The 25032-nt window shown below is 43.7% G+C and overlaps 1 protein-coding gene across 6 annotated transcripts in view; it reads left to right on the top strand.

The window, feature by feature from the left end:
- Positions 1-25032, top strand: part of SESTD1 (SEC14 and spectrin domain containing 1) — a 283107-nt gene that overhangs the window by 206122 nt on the left and 51953 nt on the right. For all 6 annotated transcript variants that reach the window (XM_029605904.1, XM_029605907.1, XM_029605908.1 and 3 more), the window contains exons 11-12: positions 15182-15376; positions 20525-20639. In XM_029605904.1, coding sequence (XP_029461764.1) covers positions 15182-15376; positions 20525-20639 — 310 coding nt within the window. The remainder of the gene's footprint in view (positions 1-15181; positions 15377-20524; positions 20640-25032) is intronic.

Genomic DNA, 25032 nt, shown 5'->3' with positions numbered 1-25032 from the left:
TGTTCTGGACTTTGTTTTTCACTGTCACCAGTTTCATAGTAAAAGATGTTTGTTTTGAACAATAGCACAAGTGTGGAAGAGTGTTTCTTTGGAGAGTGACTGCACTGGTGAGCAGGAAGAGCACTGTGTGAGCAGATAAAACCTAAAGGCCTTGAAAAGACTGTACTCCCCCTGTCCGCCCACCCCCACCCCCGTGCAGGAATCCCAGGATGCCATGGGGCATTATGTGGTCAATGGCCCTTCCTGTGTGTTCATGGGCCCAGGACCAAAATGGGACAGGGCTACAAATACATTTAGAAAATCAGACCATTGGCATTCAGTAATTAATTAAATACTACATTTAATATCTTGTTAATGAAAGCCTTGATAAAATGGAATAAATAGGCAAAGAGGCAAAAATGTGAGGGGCGAACTTGAAGAGAACATCTACTTCCACCAGATGAAATGAAAGATTCGACTGAGGAAGACCATGATTAAGAGTACAGAAGAACGCTAAATTTATTTAATTTAAAATGTTATCCATCCATCTACCATTTTAGGAAGGTTACAAAAAACACACACAAAATTAACATAAAAACCAACAAAACAAGACAATAAAACTGCATAATTTAGTATAACAGAGCCAACAAGGAACTTGGCTCAATAAATATATTGGATGGTGCAAAGGACTCTAGAGGAACAGGAGATTGAATATGATGAGGCTGGGCTGGGAGAATAACTAAAGCCAGGGCAGTTGAAAGCCAAGTATGCACTGTGAATTAATCAAAGGTTTTAATAGAGTGCACAATCCATACAGAAGAGAACAAAAAAACTATAGGACAATTTTCAAAAAGCCCATTTCCATGGGTGAAACGCATGTTACATCAACCTTATTCATCATAAATACTGAGGTAATAAGAAAAGTCCAAGAAAGATATGAGCATGTCCAAGAAGCAGTGCATTCAGTTGATGGAGAAGATCAGAAATATAACCCTCGGAAATATTGAAAGAAAACAGCCATGATTCCTGAAGTCTTGGAAGGTGGTCAATGCGATGCTGATTTTTTTAAAAAGGACTTCAGGGGTGATCTGGGAAAATATAGACCTGTGAGACTGAAGTCAGTGTCAGGCAAATACAGTGGACGCTTGACTTATGAACTCAATTCGTTCCAGAGGGCTGGTTGTAACTCAAGTTGGTTGTAAGTCAAGACTGTTTTTTCCATAAGAAATAATGGAAATACCCATAATGCGTTCCAAACCTCCCAAAGCACCCCTTACCTAACATTTTCATAATAAAAAAGGGTTGTATAATGTATAATTTTCCTAGTTTACTCACCAAAAAGTTATAAAATGTGCCTAGCCTACCAGAAACAACAATTTCATACTGTAATCACCATTCAAGTTGACATCTTTGGCTTGCAGGAAGGGAGGAGGGGGGAGGATGAAATGGAAGGTGGTTATTGTTCAGAAGGAGAGACCCATTCCATAAAAACATCAGGAATCTGGTTCTCTGGTGTCCTTTCTCTCCTTGGGAGAGTTTGTAGCCCACTAGGACCTGCTTCTGGCTCACTAGTCTCAATGACTTCACAACTGAAAACTGGTCTAAAGTTGTCTGTTCTGTCTTTTCTTCAACACTGTTCTGTAGTATAACATGACATTATCATTAAGCAAGTGAATGCAATGATTGGCTTTTCCTCTGTCTGGGTGGGTCTTCTCTACAAATGTTTGTAGCTCTGTCCATTTTTTCTGGATTTCCTTAATTTCAGAAGAGGAAATTTGCTGCATTGATTGTTGATCTTCCCCCTTCTCTTCAGAAAGCTCCTCGGCTGCTATTCTCTGTTGCTCAGCCAGAAGTTGCTGAAGTTCCTCAGTAGACAATTCCTCTGAGTGTTCCTCCACGAGTTCCTTAACATCACCACTGTCTACCTGCAAGCCTATGGACTCGGCTATAGTGACAATGTCATCAACCACAGTGTCAATTGCAGGCTCAGGCTTCTCTACAAAGCCTTCAAAGTCTCTCTGCTCTATAATTTTAGGCCACACTTTCTTCCAGTGTCCTTAGAGAAACATTGGCCCAGGATGTCTCTATTAACCCCACACAGGAAAGGATATTGTATGTTCCTTCCAGAATTCTTTAAGGGTTAAATCCGCATCTGATACCATCTGGAAGCACTTCTGGAACAGTTTCTTGGTGTATAGCTTCTTAAAGTTAGCTATAACCTGCTGGTCCATAGGCTGCAGTAGAGGAGTTGTATTAGGTGGGAGGAACTTTACTGTGAGCCATGGGAATTCTTCAGCCAACTAATCTTCCAAGTCTCGTGGATGAGCAGGAGCATTGTCCATGATGAGGAGAGCCTTGCGTGGTAAGCCTTTGCCCTCTAGATATTTCTTAACAGTAGGACAGAAAACCTCCCTGATCCACTCAAGAAAAAGTACTCGTTACCCAGGCTTTTCTGTTAGATCTCCATATGACCCTTAGCCTATTCTTCATGATGTTCTGTTTTCTGAACCCTCTAGGGGTCTGAGTGATAAACCAAGAGAGGCTTTATCTTGAGGTCACCACTCGCATTGGCACATAGCAATAAGGGTAGCCTATCCTTCATAGGCTTGTGGCCTGGCATATTCTTCTCTTCCTGGGTAATGTATGTTCTCCTGGGCATTTTCTTCCAGAAAAGCCCAGTTTCATCACAGTTGAAAACTTGATGACAGCAAAAGCCATTTCTCTGGGTCATCGTTTCGAAGTGGGGTATGTAACTTTTAGCAGCCTTTTTATCAGCACTGGCAGCTTCATCATGCCTAGCTATGCTATGAATCCCAGTTCTTGCTTTAAAATTGTGAAACCACCCCTTACTGGCACGAAATATTTCACCATGTTCACTTGTTGATGACTTATTCTTTACGATATCTGCATTTATAGCCCTAGCTTTTTCTGCCTTTCGTTTATCACACTAACAATAGCCTTTCTACCTCGTTTAACACTGTTGATCGTGACTTACTAATTTGAATAACACCATTAGCCATACTAACTTCCTTGTACAAATCTTTTCTTTGTAACATTGTGTAGAAGATGGATTTCGACATGCTGTATATGGTAGCGAGATCGGTCACCTGAACGCCACTCATATTTATGCACAATTTCCTTCTTCTTTTCGATTGTGATTGCTTTCTTCATCTTGTCTTGTTTCCTTTGCTTCTTTTCTAGCCTTTTTGGGGCCATTTTGATAGCAAAATTAATCACTGCTCTGACGCTTATGAACGCTTCTATGACAAAGGTGATGTTCTGCAGGGAGAAGAAATAAGAAATCAAAAATGGTGTCAACAAAAAAAAAAGCACCAACCCCACACGCTCATTTCTCCCTCCCAGCATACTCATTCCTCCCCTCCTGATACTGTACCTTACCAGCTGAGTGCTGTCCCGCGATGCTGTTGCTTGCTGCAGTGCCGTGCCGGGTCTACCCACGTGCGCCTGAGATGGACAGACCTCATTGGCAGCAGCAGCACCAGCCAGCCAATCACTGTAGAAGTCCTGCCCACCAAGACCAAAATAATGCGATTGCCAGTAAAAAAAAAAAAAAAAAAAAACAACCAGTTACAAGCAATCTGTGAAAAAAAAAAAAAAAAGGCGCACACGTGCACGGCATGAGCAGCATTCAGGTCATAACTCAAAATCTGTTCATAACTCAAAACCGAACAACTTGGTCGTAACCGAAGTTGTTCGTAGGTCAAGCCAGTTAGTAACTCAAGGGTGCACTGTAGTAGGAACCTTTCTTAAAAATAAAATCGCTGGCCAAATAGACATGGCTTAATGGGGAAGAGTCATTATTGTTTTAGCAAGGAAAAGTCTTGACTTACCAATCTTTAAGAATTTTTTGAAGGTGTAAATAAATATGTAGATATAGCTGAGCCAGCTGATATAGTGTATTTGGATTTTCAAAAGGCATTTGACAAAATCCTTCATGAGAGACTTCTCAGGAAATTACAAAGTCAAGGGATAGGAGGCAGTGTTCCATTGTGAACTGGTAACTGGTTAAAAGGCCAGAATCAGAGGGTAGGACTAAATGGTCAGTTTTCCAAATAGAGAAAGTCATTAGTGGAGTACCGCAGGGACCTGTACTGTTTAACATATTCATAAATGATCTGGAAAAGGGAACAGTGAGTGAGGTTATCAGATTTGTAGAAGACACAAAATTATTCAGATTTATTTTAAGCAGCAGATTATGAGGAACTGCACAAGGATCTTGCTAGACTAGGAGACTGGGCAACTGAATGATAGATAAAATTGAATGTAGAAAAGTATAAATATTGCACATAGAGAAAAATAATCCCAACTACGGGTAAACTATGCTGGGTTCTGTATTGGGGATCACTACCCAGGAAAAGGACCTTGCATTCCTTCATTTCATTTTTCACTTTCATTTTTATTATTTTATATTCCGCTTTTCGCACTTTTTCAGCACTTCAAAGCGGATTACATTCTGTAGTATCTCCCTATCCCCAGAGGGCTTACAATTTAAGTTTGTACCTGAGGCAATGGAGGGTAAAGTGACTTGCCCAAGGTCACAAGAAGCGACAGTGGAACTTGAACCCTGGTCTCCTGGTTCCTTGTTCCTTGTGAACAATGCTTTGAAATCCTTGTCTCAGTGCATGGCGGCAGTCAAAAAATCAAATAGAATGTTAGGAATGGAGACTAAAACGGAAAATATATTGCCTCTGCATCAAGCCACGGTGCATCTGGTTATCCCATCTCAAGAAAGACATAGCAAAACTAGAAATGGTGTAGAGAAGAGCAAAATGATAAAGGAGATGGGACGTCTCTCCTATGATGAGAGATTACACAGGCTAGGAAAAGAGAGAGCTGAGAAGGGGGCATGATAGAAGTTTATTTACTCCGTTCCACCCCATTCAATTATATAAAGGACAGTTGTTTACTCATTCAAATAATACTAAAAACAATGGACACTTAGTACCAGCAGATTCAAACAAATTATTGAACGTACTTTTTCACTCAGCACACTATCAAGCTGTTGCCAGAGGATGTGATCAAGGTGACTAGCATAGCAGGGTTTACAAGAGGTTTGGACAAGTTCCTGGAGAAAAAGTCTGTAACACATTATTAGCGAGGTAGACAAAAGAAAGCTATTGCTATCCTTAAAAGGGAGTAACAGGAATTAATTTACTTTGTGATCTGCCAGGTACTTGCGGCCTGGACTGGCCACTGTCGGAGACAGATTACTGAGCTTTATGGACCTTGATCTGACCCAGCATGGCAATTCCTATTTTCCTAGTGTGAAGCCAGATGGACTCAGGACCAATGGGGATTATGTGTTCCCCTGCTAGCAGATGGAGACTGAGTCAGGTTTCAAAGCTGACATCGACCTAGATATTCCCCTGCAGTAACCTCAACCATTCAGTTTCTCTCCATCTCCTAGCAGATGTGGACGCTATCACCACACTAGCAATGGTGTCTAGTGGGATTGCAGCACTAATCCAAAGGAGAAGAAATTTTACCTTCAAATTGAGAAGAAGATTGAGCCCCACTCCCTGCGGTGATACCTAAGGGCCCCTCCTCCAGTTGAGAATTCCTGAGGTGATTTTCAAGATCCCTCAGAGGTGTGCCTTGGTCTGATAGCCGGCTCCTGGTGCGGATTTTGCTACTGAAGCAATTGAAAGGCAGCAAGTGCGACAGTGAAGGTCTAAGCTCTCTCCCCCCCCACAGCCGGAGACCGTCTCTGTACTCAGCCAGTAAGCGCTGAGACCAGGTAAATAGAGAAGAACTCCTCCAAACCAGTGATGTGGAAGGGCTTCAGTACACTTTCCTCTGGTCTCCTTGCTCGGTGCACCATACTGATATTGTTCCTGATCCCATACAGGCGAGGGATGGGGGTTTCAGAGTGGGTTGAGCGGCTCCCCTATGGGCTAGGCCCCGCTTCAGGCTCTATGGACTCTCCACATGGCAATCCAGGGCACCGCCATCTTGCGCGTGATTTGCTATGGCGCCATTTTCCACCGTCGATACAAACGGTGCAGACTTTCCTCTTGTGCGCCTAACATGCGCATACATGTGTTCATAGCTGCACGCATAACGGTACGTGTGAGCGTAAGCACAACCGGCCGCTTAGTTCCGCGCATGCCGAGGCGAGTCTTGTGCGCGCTCGAGAAGCATTAACCAGCTAAACTCACAAGCTGAAGAGGTTATGGCCCCAGCAGCAAAGAAGCTTAGACGACACTCCCTTTGCGCTGCCTGCCATATTAGGGCTGCATGCCTCGCCTCACCAAGTGATAGGGACCCAGACACCACCGACGACGATGGGGTTTCCTTAGAGGATGGGGAAATCCCCCAGGCCTGGAGCCATACCGGACCATGCTTCAATTTTTCCATAGAGATGAATTACCGTTCCTAGTTTCCCAGACCCTCAAGATTCTGGGAGTTCTGGGCACGGACCCTATGTCAGAACCAAAGAAGAACCCCATCCTGGTGTCTCTATGGAAAGCCTCTTGCTATTTCCCAATGCTGGAAGCCATCCAGGATTTGATTGACTTGGAATGGATGCCCCGGAGGCAATTTTTAAAGGAGGTTAGTCCTTGGAGGCCTTGTATCCTCTGGACCTGCTTTTCCCGAAAGTGGATGCCATGGTCTGCGCTGTCTTGAAGTGAACAACTATCCCTGTTGAGGGAGGGGCAGCCTTGAAGGATGCTCATGATAGGCGTTTAGAATCCATCCTTAAGCAAGCCATTGACGCGACAGCAATGACACTGCAGATCGCTTCCTGCTGTGCCTTGGTGGCTCGCTCCTGTCTGCTCCTTTCAAGAGAGGCGGATAGCTCTGGGGCGCATGCCGGAGAGGTGATTGAACCCGTCACAGCCTTCCTGATGGACGCAAGCTCAGACCTAGTGCATACCTCAGCCAGAGTAGCCACCTCAGTGGTGGCAGCCAGAAGACAGCTATGGTTGTGAATCTGGTCAGCAAATGCAATTTCTAAGGCGAACCTCACAAAGATGACCTTTAAGGGATCCCTCCTATTCTGAAGTGAATTGGAGAAGCTAGCCAGTAAGTGGAGCGAATCTCCAGTTCCCAGGCTACCAGAAGATAAAAAAAAAAAAAAAAGGTCACAGTACCCTCACCCATGAGGGTCGAGCCAGGGGCTCCCAGTGCTTCCTGCCCTACAGAAACTCATCATTTCAGTCAACTCGGCCCTCAGGAAGGTCTCAGTCCTTTCAGAACTGACAACCAAAAAGAGGAACAGGTTCGGGCTCAGGTTCGACCCGAACTCCCCAATGAAGTTGGGTTTGACCCATCCTTGGGAAGAGGAGATAGGGGGCCAACTCGCCGCCTTCTGTCAGTTGTGGGTCGAGATCACATCGGATAAATGGGTACTGGACATCATACGAGAAGGGTATGCTTTCGAATTCCACAGCATCCCTCGGGACAGGTTCATAGTGTCACCTTGCACTATCTGCACAAAAAACTGGCAGTGAAATCCACACTGATAAGGCTCCTCAGTCTGAGGACTATAACTCCGGTACCTACCCTCCAAGTAAATATGGGGCGCTTTCTATTTCATTGTGCCTAAGAAAGAGGGCTCATACCGACCGGTCCTGGATCTCAAGAGCATCAACCGTCATCTGCGGATAATTCACTTCCGCATGGAAACTCTTCGCTCCGTCATAATAGCAGTGCAACTGGGAGAGTTTCTAACCTCCCTGGACCTCTTAGAGGCCTACCTCCATATTCTAGTCCATCAAGATCACCAGCGTTTTCTACGCTTTGCAGTACTGGATGAACATTACCAGTTCCAGGCATTACCTTTTGGCCTGGCAACTGCCCCCAGAACATTCTCCAAAATGATGGTAGTCGTGGTGGCGGCACTGAGGAAAGAAGGTTATCCTGGTGCACCCTTACTTGGATGACTGGTTGATCTGGGCGAAATCGTTGGAAGAGAGCCTCCAGGTGACCAGCAGGGTCAGGACCCTCCTGCAGGAGCTTGGTTGGGTCATGAACATGGACAAGAGCAGCCTCAAGCCCTCCCAGTTCTTAGAGTACCTGGGGGCCTGATTCGACACCAAGCAAGACAAAGGTCTTCCTCCCTCTCTCTCTCGAGGAGGAGGAAACTGATGGAATAAATACGTCGGTTGATGAACCCAATTTGCCCCAAGGTGTGGGGCTATCTCGCAAGTCCTCAGCCTTATGGCATTAACCCTGCAAGTAGTTCTGTGGGCGAGGGCACACATGCAGCCTCTCCAACACGCCCTTCTGTCTCGCTGGAACCCACTGTCTCAAGACTACTGGATTCACCTCCACCTACCTATAGAAGTATGCTTTCAGCTTCAGTGGTGGCTACAGGACTTACACTGAGGTTCCATAGGGGGACTGGCACCCTAAGCAAGGGTGTAAGTCTCTCCCCACCAAGCTGATTGACCTCACGACGGACAAGAGCCTCGGGGGGGGGGGGGGGGAGCAGGAGCTCACTGTCAGGAACTGACAACCCAGGGGCAATGGACCGAGGAAGAGGTGAATTTGGAACATAAACCACCTGGAAGTGTGGCGGACAGATTAGCATGCCTGCAGTTCAGCCACAGGCTCCAGGGGCAAGCAATCTATGTGATGTCGGACAATGCAACAACGGTGGCCTATATCAACCACCAGGGAGGAACCAAGAGCCACCACGTGTCCACCCCCATATGGAATGAGCAGAGTTAAACCTACAAGGGATCTCGGCCTCCCACATCGCGGAAAAAGACGACAGAGCACTTTCTCAGCAGGGAAAGCCTGGACCCGAGGGAATGGACGCTGTCAACCAGAGCCTTCCAGCTCCTAGTAGATCGCTGGGGCCTTCCATCCTTCGACCTATTGGCTACAACTCACAATGTGAAGGTTCCCCAGTTCTTCAGTCGTAGGCAAGATCAGCGCTCCCAAGGGATCGACGCCCTTGTCCAGATCTGGCCAGAGGAGGACTTACTGTACGCCTTCCCCACCTCCGTGGCCTCTACTAGGCAAGATCATCCGCAAGATTGAACATCACAGAGGGTTAGTCCTTCTGGTGGCCCCAGACTGGCCCAGGTGCCCAGGATATGCAGACATGCAGAGGCTTCTCGTGGAGAATCCCCTTTGCTTCCCCCGCACAGGGATCTTCTCCAGCAACACCCAATTCTTCATGAAGATCCAGCTCGATTCTCTTACGGTTTGGCCCTTGAGAGGGCTCACCTGACAAAGCGCGAATATTCGGCGGAAGTAATTGCCACATTGCTCCGTGCGCAGACGTTTTCAACATCCCTGATGAATATACGGATCTGGAGAATATTTGAGGCCTGGTGCAGGGAGCACGGGGTGCCCCTGCGAACAGCCAAGATTTTCATGATCCTAGAATTTTTACAAGATGGTCTGAACAAAGGACTGTCTCTCAACTCCCTGAAGGTCCAGGTGGCAGCCCTCTCCTGCTTCAGGGCCAAGGTGGGTGGAACATTCGGACTTGGCCCATCCCCTAAAAGGTGTTAAACATCTACGACCAGCCTTAAAGTTGCCAGTCCCCCTATGGAACCTCAGCTTGGTATTGGACTTTCTGGCAGGGCCTTCCTTCAGACCATTGCGCAGTCTGTCCCTACACGCATTAACTCTAAAGACTGTGTTCTTGATGGCGATATGCTCGGCTTGTCGCATCTCTGAACTATAGGCGCTGTCTTGTCAGGAACCATTCCTTTGATTTACTCCAAGAACAGTACAGCTTTGCACCGTTCCCTCCTTCTTACCAAAGGTACTCTCGGAGTTTCACCTGAACCCATCCATCTCCTTACCGTCCCCGGATAGACTTAAGGACATGGAAAACTACCACCATCTTCACATCTTAACTTCGGTAGACTTTTAGTACGGTACCTGGAACATTCGGAACCGGTGCGCAAGACAGATCACTTGTTTATTCTTCACGAGAGGAAGAAACAGGGCGAAGCGGCTTCACATGCTGTCATAACTGCTGGATCAAGGAAGTAATCAGGGCAGCTTATATAGAGGCAGGGAAGCCTTTACCTCTACAGGTCAAAGCTCATTCTATCAGGGCCCAGGCAGTATCCTGGGCAGAAGCTAAACTACTGTCGCCCACTGACATCTGTCGAGCAGCGATGTGGTCCTCCTTACACACACCTTCTCCAGATCCTACCGCCTGGATGTCCAGGGCCAGGAAGACACAGCCTTTGTGAGGCTGGTGCTAACAGGACCGCGGGCAGCCTCCCACCCCATTCAGGAGCAGCTTTTGTTACATCCCATTGGTCCTGAGTCCATCTGGCTACACGCTAGGAAATGGAGAAATTACTTACCTGATAATTTAGTTTTCCTTAGTGTAGACAGATGGACTCAGCATCCTGCCCATGGCTGCCCAGGAGAGGCACCAAGGAATCGCCCATGAGTCGGACCTCGATTCCATGTGATTACGGGTAAGCCATTGCCCTACCCATACATAGTTCAGGGCATCTATAGTACTGGGATTCAGTGCTTATGTTGGTTGAGTACAGTTGCGGTCTCCAGTTTTTGATCAAGTTTTTAATCAAGTTGTTAACCAAGTTGTATCCAAATTCTAATCAAGTTCTTCAACAATATGTCCACAATTTATTTAAAGGCTTTTCTATACCGATGTTCATGTAATAGTATGTATCGCGTCGGTTTACAGAGAACTAAAGTTAGGATTACAGTGAACACAAGGGATACAAAGAACAAAGCTTACATAATAGGAATGTAGAGAACCAGAGTTAGCGTTGCAACGAATATCGTAACATCATAACGTCATAATAAGCATTGTATCAACATAAGAAAATATGATTACACCAGATAAAGTAATGAAAGCATAAGTGAAGGTAGCGGACAAAGCTGAGGTGATGGGGTTGTAACACCTTTAGGTGAATGCTTTTGTGAAGAGCCAGGTCTTAAGCTTTTTTTTAAATGTCAGCAGACAAGGTTCTAGGCGAAGGTCCATGGGGAGAGCGTTCCAGTGAGTGGGACCGGCTGTCGAGAATGCACGTTTCTTGAGCAATGACTTTGCGGGGGGGTGTATAAAGGGTGCCTAAGTACCTTGTTCTGATCGGTCTGGATGATGAGTGATGACGAAGAGGGCAGTTTGATTCTAGCATGGTTTGGGAGTGAATGGACTTGTGGATCATGGTTAGAACTTTGTACAGCGTTCTAGATTTAATGGGGAGCCAATGTAGGTTCTTAAGTATAGGTGTGATGTGTTCTCCTCTGCTGGAATTGGTTAAGATCCTGGTGGCGGAATTCTGCAACATTTGTAGTGGTCTGGTGGTGATAGCTGGAAGGCCTATTAGCAGGGAGTTGCAGTAATCTGTTTTTGAGAATAAGATTGCTTGGAGAACTGTTCGAAAATCTTGAAACTGGAGGAGAGGTTTCAGCTTTTTTAAAATATGTAATTTGTGAAAACATTCTTTTGTTGCATTATTGACGAATTTTCTTAGGTTCAGCCAGTTGTCTATAATTACGCCGAGGTCTCTTATGTGTGTGGTGGAGGTCGCTTGGGGTGAGTTGAGGTTGATGACTGCCTGAGAGTTGTTATCATGAGTGATAAGCATGAGTTCAGTTTTTGAGGTGTTGAGTACTAAGTTAAGGCTGGTGAGGAGGGTGATTATGGACTGTAGACAGCTGTTCCAGAAATTGAGGGTATTAGAGATTGATTCTAAGACTGGTAACAGAATCTGGACGTCATCAGCATAGATGAAGTGGGTAACCTTTAGATTTGTGAGAAGTTGACAGAGGGGGAGAAGATAAATATTAAATAAGGTGGGGGAGAGCGAGGATCCTTGAGGGACTCCGAGTGTGGACTTGACAGTGTGAGAATCTTTATTGCTTACTCTAACCTTAAAGTTCCTGTTGTCGAGGAAGGACTTGAACCAGTCAAGGGCTGTTCCTGATATTCCTATGTCTGAGAGCCGGGTGATGAGGATGGAGTGCTTCACTGTGTCGAATGCTGCAGATATATCAAGCAGTTCCAAAATGTAGGGGGTCTTTTTTTCAAGGCTTGAGAGGACGCTGTCTGTAAGCGAAATTAGAAGGGATTCCATATTGAGAGATTTGCGGAATCCGAATTGGGCTGGTGTTAGAATCTTGTTTTCCTCTAGGTAATCCGAGAGTTGTTTGTTAACTATTTTCTCCATGAGTTTGGCGACGAAAGGTAGGTTAGCGATGGGGTGAAAATTGGCCGGGTCAATTGGGTTCAAGTTGGGTTTCTTGAGTAGTGGTTTAAGGATGGCTAATTTCAGAGCGTCCGGTACTAAAACTTGCGCTAGCGAGCAGTTGATAATCTCTGCTAGTGGCTTAGAGATTGTGTTTGGGATGGTGAGCAGTAGTTTGGACGGAATGGAGTCCATCGGATGAGTGGAGGGTTTCATCTTTTTAAGAATAGATTCAATTTCGAGCGAAGTGGTGGGTTCGAAAGATTCTAGGTTTACTTTCTGGCCTAAGGAGGAAGTGTAGTGTGAGGATGGTTCTGTATTTGAGGATGCCAGAGGGGCTTGAGGATTTTATCTTCGAAAAATTGTGCTAGTTCTGTGCACCTAGATTGTGCTTGATCGTCGGGGATGACTGACGGAGAGGGTTTCGTGAGCTCTGAGACATAAGAGAACGCTTTGGCGTCAAAGGAGAAATTATGAATTTTGCGGGCATAGAAAGTCTCTTTTTGTACGATTGATGATGTTTCTGTAGCTGTGCATGTAGGTTTTGTACTCAGTTAGTGTAGAATTGGAGGGTCTCTTTCGCCATAGGTGTTCTTTGTGTCTTAGTTCTAGTTTGAGTTTTTTTAATTCCTGTATATACCAAGGTTTTTTTTTCTTATTGGAAGGGTCTAGCTCTTTTGTTTTTAAGGGGCATATTTTATCTGCTACCTTGTTTGTGATATTGTGCCATGAGGCGAGGGTTGCATCTGCATCAGAGAGATCAAGGTTAACAAGTTCTGTCGATAGATGGGAGCTGAGGTCGTCCATGGAGCAGGAATTCCTGTAGTGGATTGTAGTTTTGGAGAATGGGGGAGCTGGGTTTTCCTTGATACAGAGGTCAGTCGTGATCATTCGGTGGTCTGACCATGGGATAGAGGTGCAATGAGGTGGGGAGGTTTGTGTGAGGCCTGAATTTATGAATATTTATTTATTTATTTATTTTTAGATTTTTATATACCGGTGTTCCTATATGAAATAAAGATCACATCGGTTTACATTGAAACAGAACATGAAAATTGCCAAAAGGCATTACATAGAACAAGGTTATGAAACTTGGAACAGTGTACATAAGTTCAAAATTTAACAATAACGTTGTAACATTGATGACCAAAAGATAAAGGAGAAAAAAAAAAAAAAAAAAAGACTTAAACAATTAAGTTGACAGGTCTTATTGAGCATAAAAATTATAACGTATAAGTGAGAAAGTCTCAAGTGTCCTGCAGCAAGAGATTAGATACCGAAGTAGGTAGTGGTATGGAAAATGGGGGTTTGTGAAGAAGATATGAAGTCCAAGGTATGACCAGCATTGTGCGTGGGACTATTAACGATTTGTGTGAAGCCCATAGCCTTGAAAGAGGATAGCAGGACTTCACAGTTAGTGGAGTGGGGGATCACGTCGACGTGGAGGTTAAAGTTTCCCATGATGATGGCTGGGGTGTCGTTTTTGATATGTTTGGCTATGAGCTCAATGAGAGGAGAAGGGTCCGAGTCTAGGAGGCCAGGGGGAGCATAAAGTAAGCAGATTTGGAGCTGTTTAGAGTTGAATAGAGCGAATTCAAATCTGGAAGAATGTTTAGTGTTCTGTAGGGTTAATCTTAGCTCTTTTTTGGTTGCTAAGATAATTCCCCCACCTCTTTTTTTGAATCTAGGAATTGAGCAAATATCATACTTGAAGGGGTAGTTGATTGATTAATACTATGTCTGTGGGTTTTAGCCAAGTTTCTGTGGCACAGATGTCTGGTTGTGAGTCCAGGAAATAGTCATTGAGTAAATGCGTTTTTTTTGTGAGGGATTGGGCGTTGAAGAGGGTTAATGAAAAGATGGAAAGTCCAAGGAATTGAGTGACAGGGGAGGTCATTATGGTAATCAATCGCTTATGCTGGAGACAGGTGGGGTTGGTAAGTTTTAAGCGATTATTATAGAGATTTTTGATGGTAGGGATAGGGTAAGAGAGCATGTTTGAAGCGATTAAGGATATTACGGCTAGGAGCGAGTTGAGGATGGAAGGGAGAGGGTTCAGGAAGCGAGAAATGCTGGTTGAATAGGCTGAGGCACTTGGAGGCTGCATGAAGGGGCGCACAAAGGGGCCTGCTTTTTGAAGAGAATACTGAATAACTGAGATCACTGCAAGGTATATCTAGGGTGATGTCAGCTTTGAAACCTGACTCTGTCTCCATCTGCTAGCAGGGGAACTCATAATCCCATTGGTCCTGAGTCCATCTGTCTACACTAATGAAAACGAAATTATCAGGTAAGTAATTTCTCCAGTTCTTAGCAAACAGGAAAAGTGAGTTAGTACACTTGCGTACCGGAAAGAAGCACTGGGCAACAAAAAAAGGGAATTGTTTTTAGTCTGCTAAATGTTTAGTAGTAATATGTCTTTGAAAATATTAACTGTTTTTTTGTATTGTATCTGCCTGGAGACTGTAACTGAATAGGTGGCCTATAAATTGAAATTATAAATATTCTAACTTTTGACATCTGCAGAAGAAGCCTGCATGATTTTGGAAGCTCAAGATGGCTTTGTCCTTTAAGATGTATTACAGCCTACTAAGGCTTGTTTTCATCAGGACCAATACAACTACTGGAATTCTTCTGCATTTTGTTGTTATCTGTATAAAAGCAGAATGAATACAATGTTTTGCATTCCATTCATGGTCTTTGTATAGGTAAAATTCAGTTATTACCAAATGATATGTTTGTAGTTCAGCCAAAAGATAGTGTATTTTTTGTTATATTTAAAGTTCTTACAGAGAAACAGATACTTTTAATAGTGAAGTATATATTTGTACTATGTTTTGCCCATAATACCAGCTGCATATTTAATTTATGAATGGGTTATGATATATATTAAAGTATCTCTGAATCACATTGACATTTTTTTAAATTCTATTTTTCTGATAATATGCCAAGAAAAATAGATGAATGAGCAGATCATAGGTATCTTTTTCTTTTGATCTTTACTCTCTAACATGTGTTCTATACTTTTTCTTTTGCAGGAATGGTTTGCGGTCTATGTGGAGCTCAATCAGCAGATTGCTGCACTCTTGAATGCTGGGGATGAGGAGGACCTTGTAGAATTAAAGGCATTGCAACAACAGCTCAGTGATGTCTGCTATCGGCAGGCCAGTCAGCTAGAGTTCAGACAAAATTTGTTGCAGGCAGCGCTTGAGTTTCATGGTGTCGCTCAAGATGTAAGTCTGTTTCTGGTGTACTCTGCAGCCTTTTTATTTATAACTGTAATTCAACTGCTTTGTCTATTGAGCATGTGAACTGTATTAAATATAACTTAGTCTTGAGATAAAAATGAAGCTTGCATGAAACTGCCAAAGAAACAAAACCTTTTAAAGAAGGTGATTTATCAAATATGCTGATATGAAGTAATAGCTCATCTATTCAGTTAATACAAACTTTATTAGTACATATCGAAAGTTAATGCAATTTTTAAAAATAGCATAAGTTGTAATAATCATGTGTCATGTCCCAAGGATGTGTTCCAATTCTGCAGTGAATCTTCATCAGGGGAATTGATTCTTCAGAGGACCTAAATTGCTTTTTCTTTTTTTTTTTTTTAAATCCAAAGACAGCACATACTCTGAAAACAGTTAATTAGAAAACAAGTTCTTAAATAGATTGATTGTCCAAACTTTGCAAATACGAGCTCTAGAGTGTGTCTCAGAGGCATCAGTTCCTGCTTCATAGAATCAAATAACTGTGCTAGCAATTTTTTGATTTCCATTACTGAAAGAGACTTTTGAAGAGCTGAACTATTTATTTTTTAATTTATTGATTTTTTTTTTATATATGCTGGTGAAGAGTGTAATAAATGAATAACTGAACTATCACTTCCTATTTGCATTTCCTATTTGCATATTATCTTAGTCTCTCGCTGCATTTCAAAAAAGATATAGTTGCGATGGAGAAGGTACAAAGAAGGGCAACCAAAATGATAAAGGGGATGGAACAGCTCCCCTATGAAGAAAGGCTGAAGAGGTTAGGGCTGTTCAGCTTGGGGAAGAGACGGCTGAGGGGGGATAGGATAGAGGTCTTTAAGATCATGAGAGGTCTTGAACAAATAGATGTGAATTAGTTATTTATACTTTCAGATAATAGAAGGACTAGGGGGCACTCCATGAAGTTAGCGAGTAGCACATTTAAGACTAATCGGAGAAAATTCTTTTTCACTCAGCGCACAATAAAGCTCTGGAATTTGTTGCCAGAGGATGTGGTTAGTGCAGTTAGTGTAGCTGGGTTCAAAAGAGGTTTGGATAAGTTCTTGGAGAAGAAGTCCATTAATGGCTATTAATCAAGTTTACTTAGGGAATAGCCACTGCTATTAATTGCATCAGTAGCATGGGATCTTCTTAGTGTTTGGGTACTTGCCAGGTTCTTGTGGCCTGGTTTGGCCTCTGTTGGAAACAGGATGCTGGGCTTGATGGACCCTTGGTCAGACCCAGCATGGCAATTTCTTATGTTCTTATGGATTTCTCTAAGATTACTGTTGTCAAGAAATGAAACTCGTGCTTTTTCCCAGCTCTTTGGTTCGTATTTATGCTTCAAAGTTATTTCTTTCTAGTTGCTTTCTCATGTAGACAATATGGATGTAATTTTCAAAGTCATTTATAAATGGCTATTATAAAATAGTCCAGGGTTTAGTGCACATAACCCAGTTTACATGAACTGCAAAGTGACGTTGGGGTGGAGTTGAAACCTGTGCATATAAATTTTAATTTACAAAAGTATGCGCATAAGTTAACTTGCATAAATTGTGCCATCTGAAGAGGATATGTAACTGTATGCAAATTAAGTCTTTGTTGGGCAAAGACTTTAGCCATAATGCACAGTTATGAAATTACCTTCCCTATTTTAGCACTGTGCACTCAAATGAAAGTATTGCAACACAATAAAACTGTTTAAAAGTGGGTTATCAAATAAAATAAACATGGGTAGCACCTAGGGCCAATGTCATCAAATTCTCTTCCATAGGACAAAGAATAGGAGTATTTCCTTGATAAATCAAGGAATTAGACTTTAAAATGTCAGTGATAGCTGGAAAACTTCAAAGGGAGTATTCGCTTGCACTTAGAGACAGAGTCTTTGAATTTGGATTACAATAGGGAGTGGATAAGAGGAAAATCAAACATAAAATTCTTGCCAAGCCCTGTAGAGTTTCCACATTATGGGGTTTCTCACATTGTGATTTTGTCTTTATATTGCAGTTTCATAATCACTAATCTAGAAATAGCAGTAAAATTCTGGGCTTTCTTCATATATTTTTAGACCATATTAAGTTTGAAATTTTCTGAGAAATCAAATACACTGCAAGTCTGAGAAATCTCTTCACGCATTTACTTCAATTCTGTAATTTTATATTATGATTGTTATATTTTTGCACAAAGTTCATTAATGTGTAAGTATATTAAAAGCATAAAAGTATATTTGCCAAACTGTTTATTTAATAATATTCCCAAATATGTCCCATAATGATTCATTGTAGTTTTAAAAGTGTCTTTGAATTTATCCTCAAGTGAAACTGGTGAAGCTGATTCCAGCTGGCACCAAGAAGAGTAGAACCTCCTTTACACTTTTTAAAATTAGTCCACCCAGCTTAGCAGCTCATGTTGGAGCTGTAAGGGTGTAAATTGCCTTTAAGTTCAAGAGCAATAAAAGCATTCTCCGAGGCAAGCAGGATGGTAGTCCTCACACATGGGTAACATCATCAGATTCAGCCCGGCACGGAACTGTGATCTCCTAGAATCTAGAACTTTCAACATGCCCTACTGAGCATGTTCTTTTGGTACATCTCCTGGGAGGCCAGAGCCGGGAAACAGCAGTGACAGTCATTGGACTGTTTTTGCTGGGGCTCCTCTGTTGATTACTGTGACCTACCCATTCTAAGGATGGCTGCCTGTGGTGGATTGGTTGCTTCTGAATATCAGTGATTGTAACTCAACTCTCAACGGGAGAGTTGAAAGGTTTTTGGAATCAGGAGGCCATAATTCCCATTAATTCTCTCCCTTCAAGGAGGGGAGATTCACTTGGGTTCCAGGGCAACCCTTATGGGTTTCCCTCTGGATGCCCATCCCCCCCCCCCCCCCCCCACAAGGGGTGTCCTTCGTTCTTTGTTCCTGGGGAAGGGATGTCACTGCTTCTGACTGGCAGTTGCTCTTGGTTCCTTGGAAGCTCCAAGAGCTGGTTGAGCAGTAGTGCTTTTCTTAGGTCATTCTAAGGCACAGCAGGTCTATTTCGCGAGGGAGTCTTTCCAGAGTAGTTCCCAGGTGAACCTTAAGGGTTTCTCCTGTCCGGGAGTCACCTTGATACCTGCTGAACTCAATGGGCCATTCAGGCCAGTCATTTTCGCCTGCGGGGACCCTACCTCAATGAGGAGGGTCTAGTCCATCTAATTGGCAAGTATGCCTTTCAATCCATCACCATATCCATGGCTGAGGGAGTTTGGGGATGAGGAGCCCTGCCACAGAGGGTACTGATCTTGGTTGCTGTGGCTTGCAAGTTTACTTCCCCATTTTAGAGATAATCCTGTCTGCAGACAGGGCAGTCCTGGTTCATACAGCGATTGTTCCATTATTGGACCATGTGCTTCCTTGGGGGAAGTATTTGCAATCATGGCTGAAGTATTAATACTTAAGCCAGGTGCTTGGCAATCTGTTCCAAGATCTCTTTGGCCCTTCCCTAGTACCATTAGGGTTTCTGGGCCGGTGAAGAAATCCTGTTCGACAGGTGTTGCACTTGCAGCAACCCAACATCCTGTCTCTTAGTGAAGTGTTTCTGGATTTCTTCCCTAGGGAATTCACTCTGTCTCAGCTGTTCCAAGCAGGCTGAAGGCTCTATCTCGGTGGGTAACTTCCTACTGGAATCAGCAGTGGGTTGTTCACTTGGGGTTGGAATATTCTAGCTAGCGATTTGTGCTTACCCCAGCAGTCCAGCGGTCTGCCTCCTTGTGTTCTCGCTCCCTTCGACTTCCAGTTGAGATATCGGAGGTAAGGGAGGAAAAGCTAAGGCATTCATGGTATATTTTAGTGTATACCTGCAGGAAAAGAAACGCCACATTTTCCTTATATTTTCGATAGGCTTTGGCCAATACTACCTTTAGCTGTTCTCTCTTCACTAGGTTGCCCAAAGTGCCTTCCTGTTCACCTGACCAATCCTGTAGACAGGATGGATAGCTCTGCCCTTGACAGGGTGCTGTATGGGTGAGCTTCAGGCCTAACTTCTATCCCTACTCGGGAGTTGGGCTAGAGATCTATTCAGGGTTTGCCATTCATCCCCTGAAACTCTTGACACTGTCCTGCATGGTCACCTAGGTCTGATGCTTCGGCATGTAGGGTCTGTCTCAGGCCCTGCCATTGTTGCTGATTATTCTCCAAGCGTTCCTTGAGCTTTTCTGCCCATTGTGCCTATCAGTTACACATGGGCACACTTCTGCAGAGACATTTTGTCCTTCAGATATCAATGGACCGCAGTTTCTTTCTGGGAAGTTCTCGAGCCCCAGTTGGGTTTTCAGCTGTCTTCTGTGCGGTCTTCGTCCAAGAATCCTCTTGTTTACATCTCTAGGCTCCCAGGAGGTTCCAGGCCTACTTCATTGTTAGGGTTATTGATCCAAAACCCTGCTTGTAATGTTTTCTGTGATGCGGAGTATGCTTCTGCTCATACATATCACTCCTCTGCCTTAGGCACCCCTGCTACACAGGAGAGTTTTGTCTTAGTCATTTCTATGGTTTTCCTTTGTAGAACACAACTCTTCTCCAGCCTGGACCCCTTATGGGTCGGCAGCCTCACAGGCAACAGGGAGACGGGTAGTGCTTCTGCACTGTGCGGTTTCCCGCTTTTTCCTGATCGGACAGCCTATAGCTAGGGATGCACCCATATGTGAGGACTACCATCCTGCTTGTCCTTAGAGAAAGCAGAGTTGCTTACCTGTAACAGGTGTTCTCCAAGGGTAGCAGGATGTTAGTCCTCACAAAACCTGCCCACTCCCCTTGGAGTTGGTTTCTCCATGTATTAGCTATATCATGGACTGAGGGACTCTGCCTAGGAGGCAGGGTGATGACTACAGCTGCATATGCTCAGTAGGGCATGTTGAAAGTTCTAGATTCTTTGGAATCAAAGTTTCGTGCCAGGCTCCATCTGATGATATCACCCATGTGTGAAGATTAACATCCTGCTATCCTCTGAGAAAAACCTGTTACAGGTAAGCAACTTTGCTTTACATATATCTTAATTTACTATTAATCAGGTAGCACAGTATTGTAAGAGAAACATAACTTTGATGCACACCATGTTGTCAATATATTTGACCTGTCTTTGATGTGTCTCTCCTCCAGTTATCCCAGCAGTTAGATGGCTTGTTAGGGATGCTCTGTGTAGATGTAGCACCCACTGATGGAGCAGCTATTCAGCAAACCTTAAAGCTGCTTGAAGAGAAGTTGAAAAGTGTTGGTAAGAAGTAGATTTAATATTAAAGCATGTTTTTTGAAATTTTACATTAAAACTGTAAACTGGTTTTATCTCAGAAGTTCCACAGATAGAGGCATTTTCTCCATTGATCTACATATTTACTGATCCACCATTTTGTCAGAGGGTAGGGTAAAATGGATTGAAGCAAGTGTAGTACAATATAAATATCTTCCATGTCATCTTGCCACACCATTCCAGATGAGGTTATACAGGTGAGTTATGTACCCCTACCAGCAGATGGAGGTAGAGTACACTATTTTCCTCTGTGGTCTCATTGTTATTAGATAGAGGTGATGCTGCACTGAAAGAAACCTCCTCATCCAGTCAGACCATTCCAAACAATTGGGTTATACCAACCAGCAGATGGAGAAAGAGAAAAACAAGCTTGTAAATGTCATCCTTATAAGCATCTGTGCTGACCTCAACTTGCCAGTATTCTCTGACTCCAGCAGATGGTGTAGGTGCATCCTGTGCTATGGACTGAAGTCTGGTAGGTTGATTTGAAACACAGTTTGGGCAACTTTGAAGGTGAAAGACTTGTTCTCCCTCCCTCAGTTGAGCATTGCCCTATCATAGATATTAGAAAGAGGAAGAAGGTAGCTTCTGAGGTAAAGGTGAAGGCTCCCTACCTCAGTTCAGCAGGCCAGAGCCAGGAGGATTCTGGATTTGGTTGGGGTTTTTCTGCTCCTCCTTTTCAAGCTCCTGCCTCCCATTATCTTCATTGCTGCTGCTCTCCTTCTGCCTGACTCTATGTAAGAGTATAAAAAAACAAAATAAAAAAAAAAAAGTCATTAAGGCAGTACAATTTCAGAGTGGCAGGAATCTCTGAGGCTGCAGGACCATAGCAGTCTGCATTCAGCAACACTGAACAATTCAGTAAGTTGGAGGGTTTTTTAAATTTTTGGCCACAGCGGTGCCATAGGAGGGCGGACAGGCAGAATAACAGCAGCAGCAGATCACAGGAAGATGATCATGCTCTGCATTGGATATGGAATCATATGACTGCCTATGGGGTGTGGAGAGCGGCTAAACCATGCAACATGTGTCTCAACAGGGAAGAAGAGCTACAGGGCAGCAAAATGACCTCAGGGAGTGCCTCGAAGGCAGAGCAGGTTCAGCAAGTGGCTGTTTTAGGCCCGGGGATTTGGAGATCAACATGGCGGCCATCTTGGGACTCCACGGAAGTGAGGAAGATTTGGACCCTCCTTCCCTCAGGGAAGTGTTTGTAGTGGCTCCTTTGGCTGTAGCTTTGGTTGATGTAGCTGCTTGTCCCATAATAAATGCTTCTGCCTGGTCTTCTTTTTCTCAGGAATTTCTGAAGTGCTTTTCAACAAGTGTTTTCAGCAGTACAGAGTTCAATCCTGGGATCTGCTTTGGGTCCTGGGACTGTTAGCAATAAGAGGTATAAGAGGGAAGATTTCAGAGGCTTGGAGGAGACCAGGTTTACTAATTCAGGAGATTCTCTAGACAGGTTTAAAAGACTGTTGGATGCGGCCTCTGTGTAAGAGATAGAGGAGGGGTGGGGGGGAGTACCCTCATGAAGGGTAAGGATATCTTTACCATGATCCAACACTTTCATAGAGAAGAACTGGCATCCTTGATTGTGCATTCCTTGAGTATGCTGAATAGAGCCAAGGACAAAAAAGAGGATCCTATTATGTGTAGTATAAAGAAACCCTCAGGATTTTTTCCTTTACATCAGGCTGTTAAAGATCTTGTGGATCTGGAGGTTTCTCTGGAAGTTAACTTCAAAGGAGATCGCTCCTTGACCCGGTTATATCTTCTGGCTCTGCAGGAAAGAGACCAACTGTTTTCCGGAGGCGGGTGTACTGATATGTTCGATTACAAAATAGAGCTTGATTGCAGTAAAAGATGGGAGCCATCATGAAAGATGCCCAGGATAGGAAGATAGAATCAGTTTTAAAACAGACGTTTGAGGCTGCCAGTATGGCATTGCAGAAAGTGGCTTACTCATGTGTTGTGGCAAGGTCCGGTTTGCATTTGGCACAGTGTGCTCAAGAAGAGTTGGTGGAAGAATCTCTCCAGGTCAAAAAAGAGTCAGTGTATCTCACTGGCTCTTCCTTTGAGATGTTATGAGTAGCAGCCAGAGGAATGGCATCAGTAGTGGCAGTGGCTCTTCTGACTTCAAAATTCGTCTGCTGACTCTATTTCCAAAACTAATCTGACCAAGCTATTTTTTAAGGAACAGCTGTTCTTTGGAGAAGAGCTTGATAAGATGGTCAAGGCTTGGAGAGAGTCCAAGATGTCCATATCTCTAGAAAATAGACCCAAAGGTTCTTCCCAGTCTTTGCCAGCCTGGAATAAATTTCAGGACTCTAAATGTTTTAGGCAAGGGCGTTCATTGAGTTCTCAATGCTGCTGATTGTATTTTGGAGTTATCAGTCCTTTTGCTCAGCCAAAAGATGAAGGAAGAAAGCTCTTTAGGATCAGGTACCTCTCAAGGCCCTCCCCCCCCCCCCCCCGACCCGCACAATAAGATTTTGAGGACCCAGCCTCCAATTCTGGAGATAGGGAGGCATTTGTCAAGGTTCTAGCAGAGTTGGACCCAAATTATTTTCAACCAGCAGGTGCTGGAAGCCATTCAGGAGGGCTATGCCCTATAACTCCTCTGGCCAGTTTCAGACGCTTTTATGGTTTCCCCTTGTTACTCCTCACTGAAACAAGTGGCAGTAAGGACAACATTAGATTGGCTTCTCTCCTTGAAGGCAGAGATCCTGATTCCAAGGGATCATTGGGACCTGGGACATTATTCCATTTACTTCATGATACCCAAGAAGGATGACGCCTTCCATCTCATTCTGGAACTTACGCTTCTTTGCAAAGCATTACAGATTAGATGTGGTTGCCAAGGAGGGCTCAGCTTATAGGGCTCAAGGTGGCCCTCCCTCCCTGATTAGTGAGGCATTGGTACTTCCCACTTGTATGGCCTGAACTGAGTTGGTTTAGCCGGACAACATGGAAGAAGAGATGTTTACCTGTTAATTTTATTTCCATGAGCCCTGCTACACTAGTCCAGAACCTTCCTGGTAAGTTGGGCCATTTGTGCAGAATGCAGCGATGTATATAGATATATGTATATATTTCTAGAGAGTAGGCATTCTTTCAGTCCTTCCTATTGCCTCCCTTTCTTTTTTGTTTCTTGTTCTGTTCGTTTTTTGTACAGGATTTTCAGAGGATTTTCTCTCCAGTGTTTGAAGTTGGTTGTTCTTTATTCTGAATAGTTTAGAATCTTTTCAGTATTTTGTCAAAGGAATGCGGAGTGCGATACCACGTTTATATAGTGGCAGTGAGGTCACAGAGGAAAACCATGTGCTCTACTCCATCTGCTGGTAAGCAATCTGTATGGGTGGCTCATCTGGACTGATGAGGCAGGACTCATGGAAAGAAAATTAACAGGTAAAAATGTCTCCTTAGTTTCTGAAGCCCCTTGCTATATTTTCAGGCATTTGTCAAGGGGTATAAAATCCCTCAGAGCTCATGATTTGTGTATAGACATGTACTATATTATCTTGCAAAAGACTGTTACATTCAAAATAAAGCCAGAAATTTGACAGAATTTGAACATCTAGCCACACAATCAGTGGGCTGTCCAAAGTTAGCTGTAGGCCAGCACTACCCAAACTTTTATCCATGTCAATATTTGAAAATTCACATCACCCCAAACAATGACCAAAACAGCAGTCTTTTGGTCTTCCTCAGCTAATCTCCACTCCCTGTCTGTGGATCTTCCCAATCCAACTTACTCAAATAGGAAAGCATCAGTGGCTATAAGAGACTGCAATGATCAGAACAATTAAAGAAGTAGCAATGCCAATGAAAACTGGCGCATACTCTCAGGACTCAGCCCTCTGCATAGCTTTCTGTTCTTACAGAAAGGGGGGTTAGCAGGAGGGGGGTTAGCAGGTTCATAGGTCCCATGCTGATTATTGCTGCCAGTTGCAAGTTGGAGCAGAGGTCACAAAGGAATGGGGCAGCAGATGAACATGAAAGGGGTAAGGGAATGGCCCTGTTCTTGTGACCTCCTTTTTGACCCCATCAGAAAAAGCAGTATAGATGGCTAGAACATCAGTGATGAAATGTAATAAAATATTGGGAACCGTTAGTATAACTGTTAGAAGATTAGAGGCTTGGTGGGGAGGAGTGTGGTCAACTTAGAAAGGTTTTATTGGTTCCGGCTATGTAAGGAGTTTGATTGGAGGGAAGAATAGTCAAGTGACAAAAAATTGGGATTGTACTTTGTTGAAGTTTTTTTTTTGTAAATGGGAGATCTGATCTGTTTAATCACTGTGTCATGCAAATTGTTTTGAAAAGTAGTATTATCGATTTGTATTCTGGTTATTTTGTAAAAGGAGTT

Source organism: Rhinatrema bivittatum, chromosome 6 (genome assembly GCF_901001135.1).
Source record: "Rhinatrema bivittatum chromosome 6, aRhiBiv1.1, whole genome shotgun sequence".
NCBI lineage: Eukaryota > Metazoa > Chordata > Amphibia > Gymnophiona > Rhinatrematidae > Rhinatrema > Rhinatrema bivittatum.
This window is presented reverse-complemented; position numbering and strand designations above follow the sequence as displayed.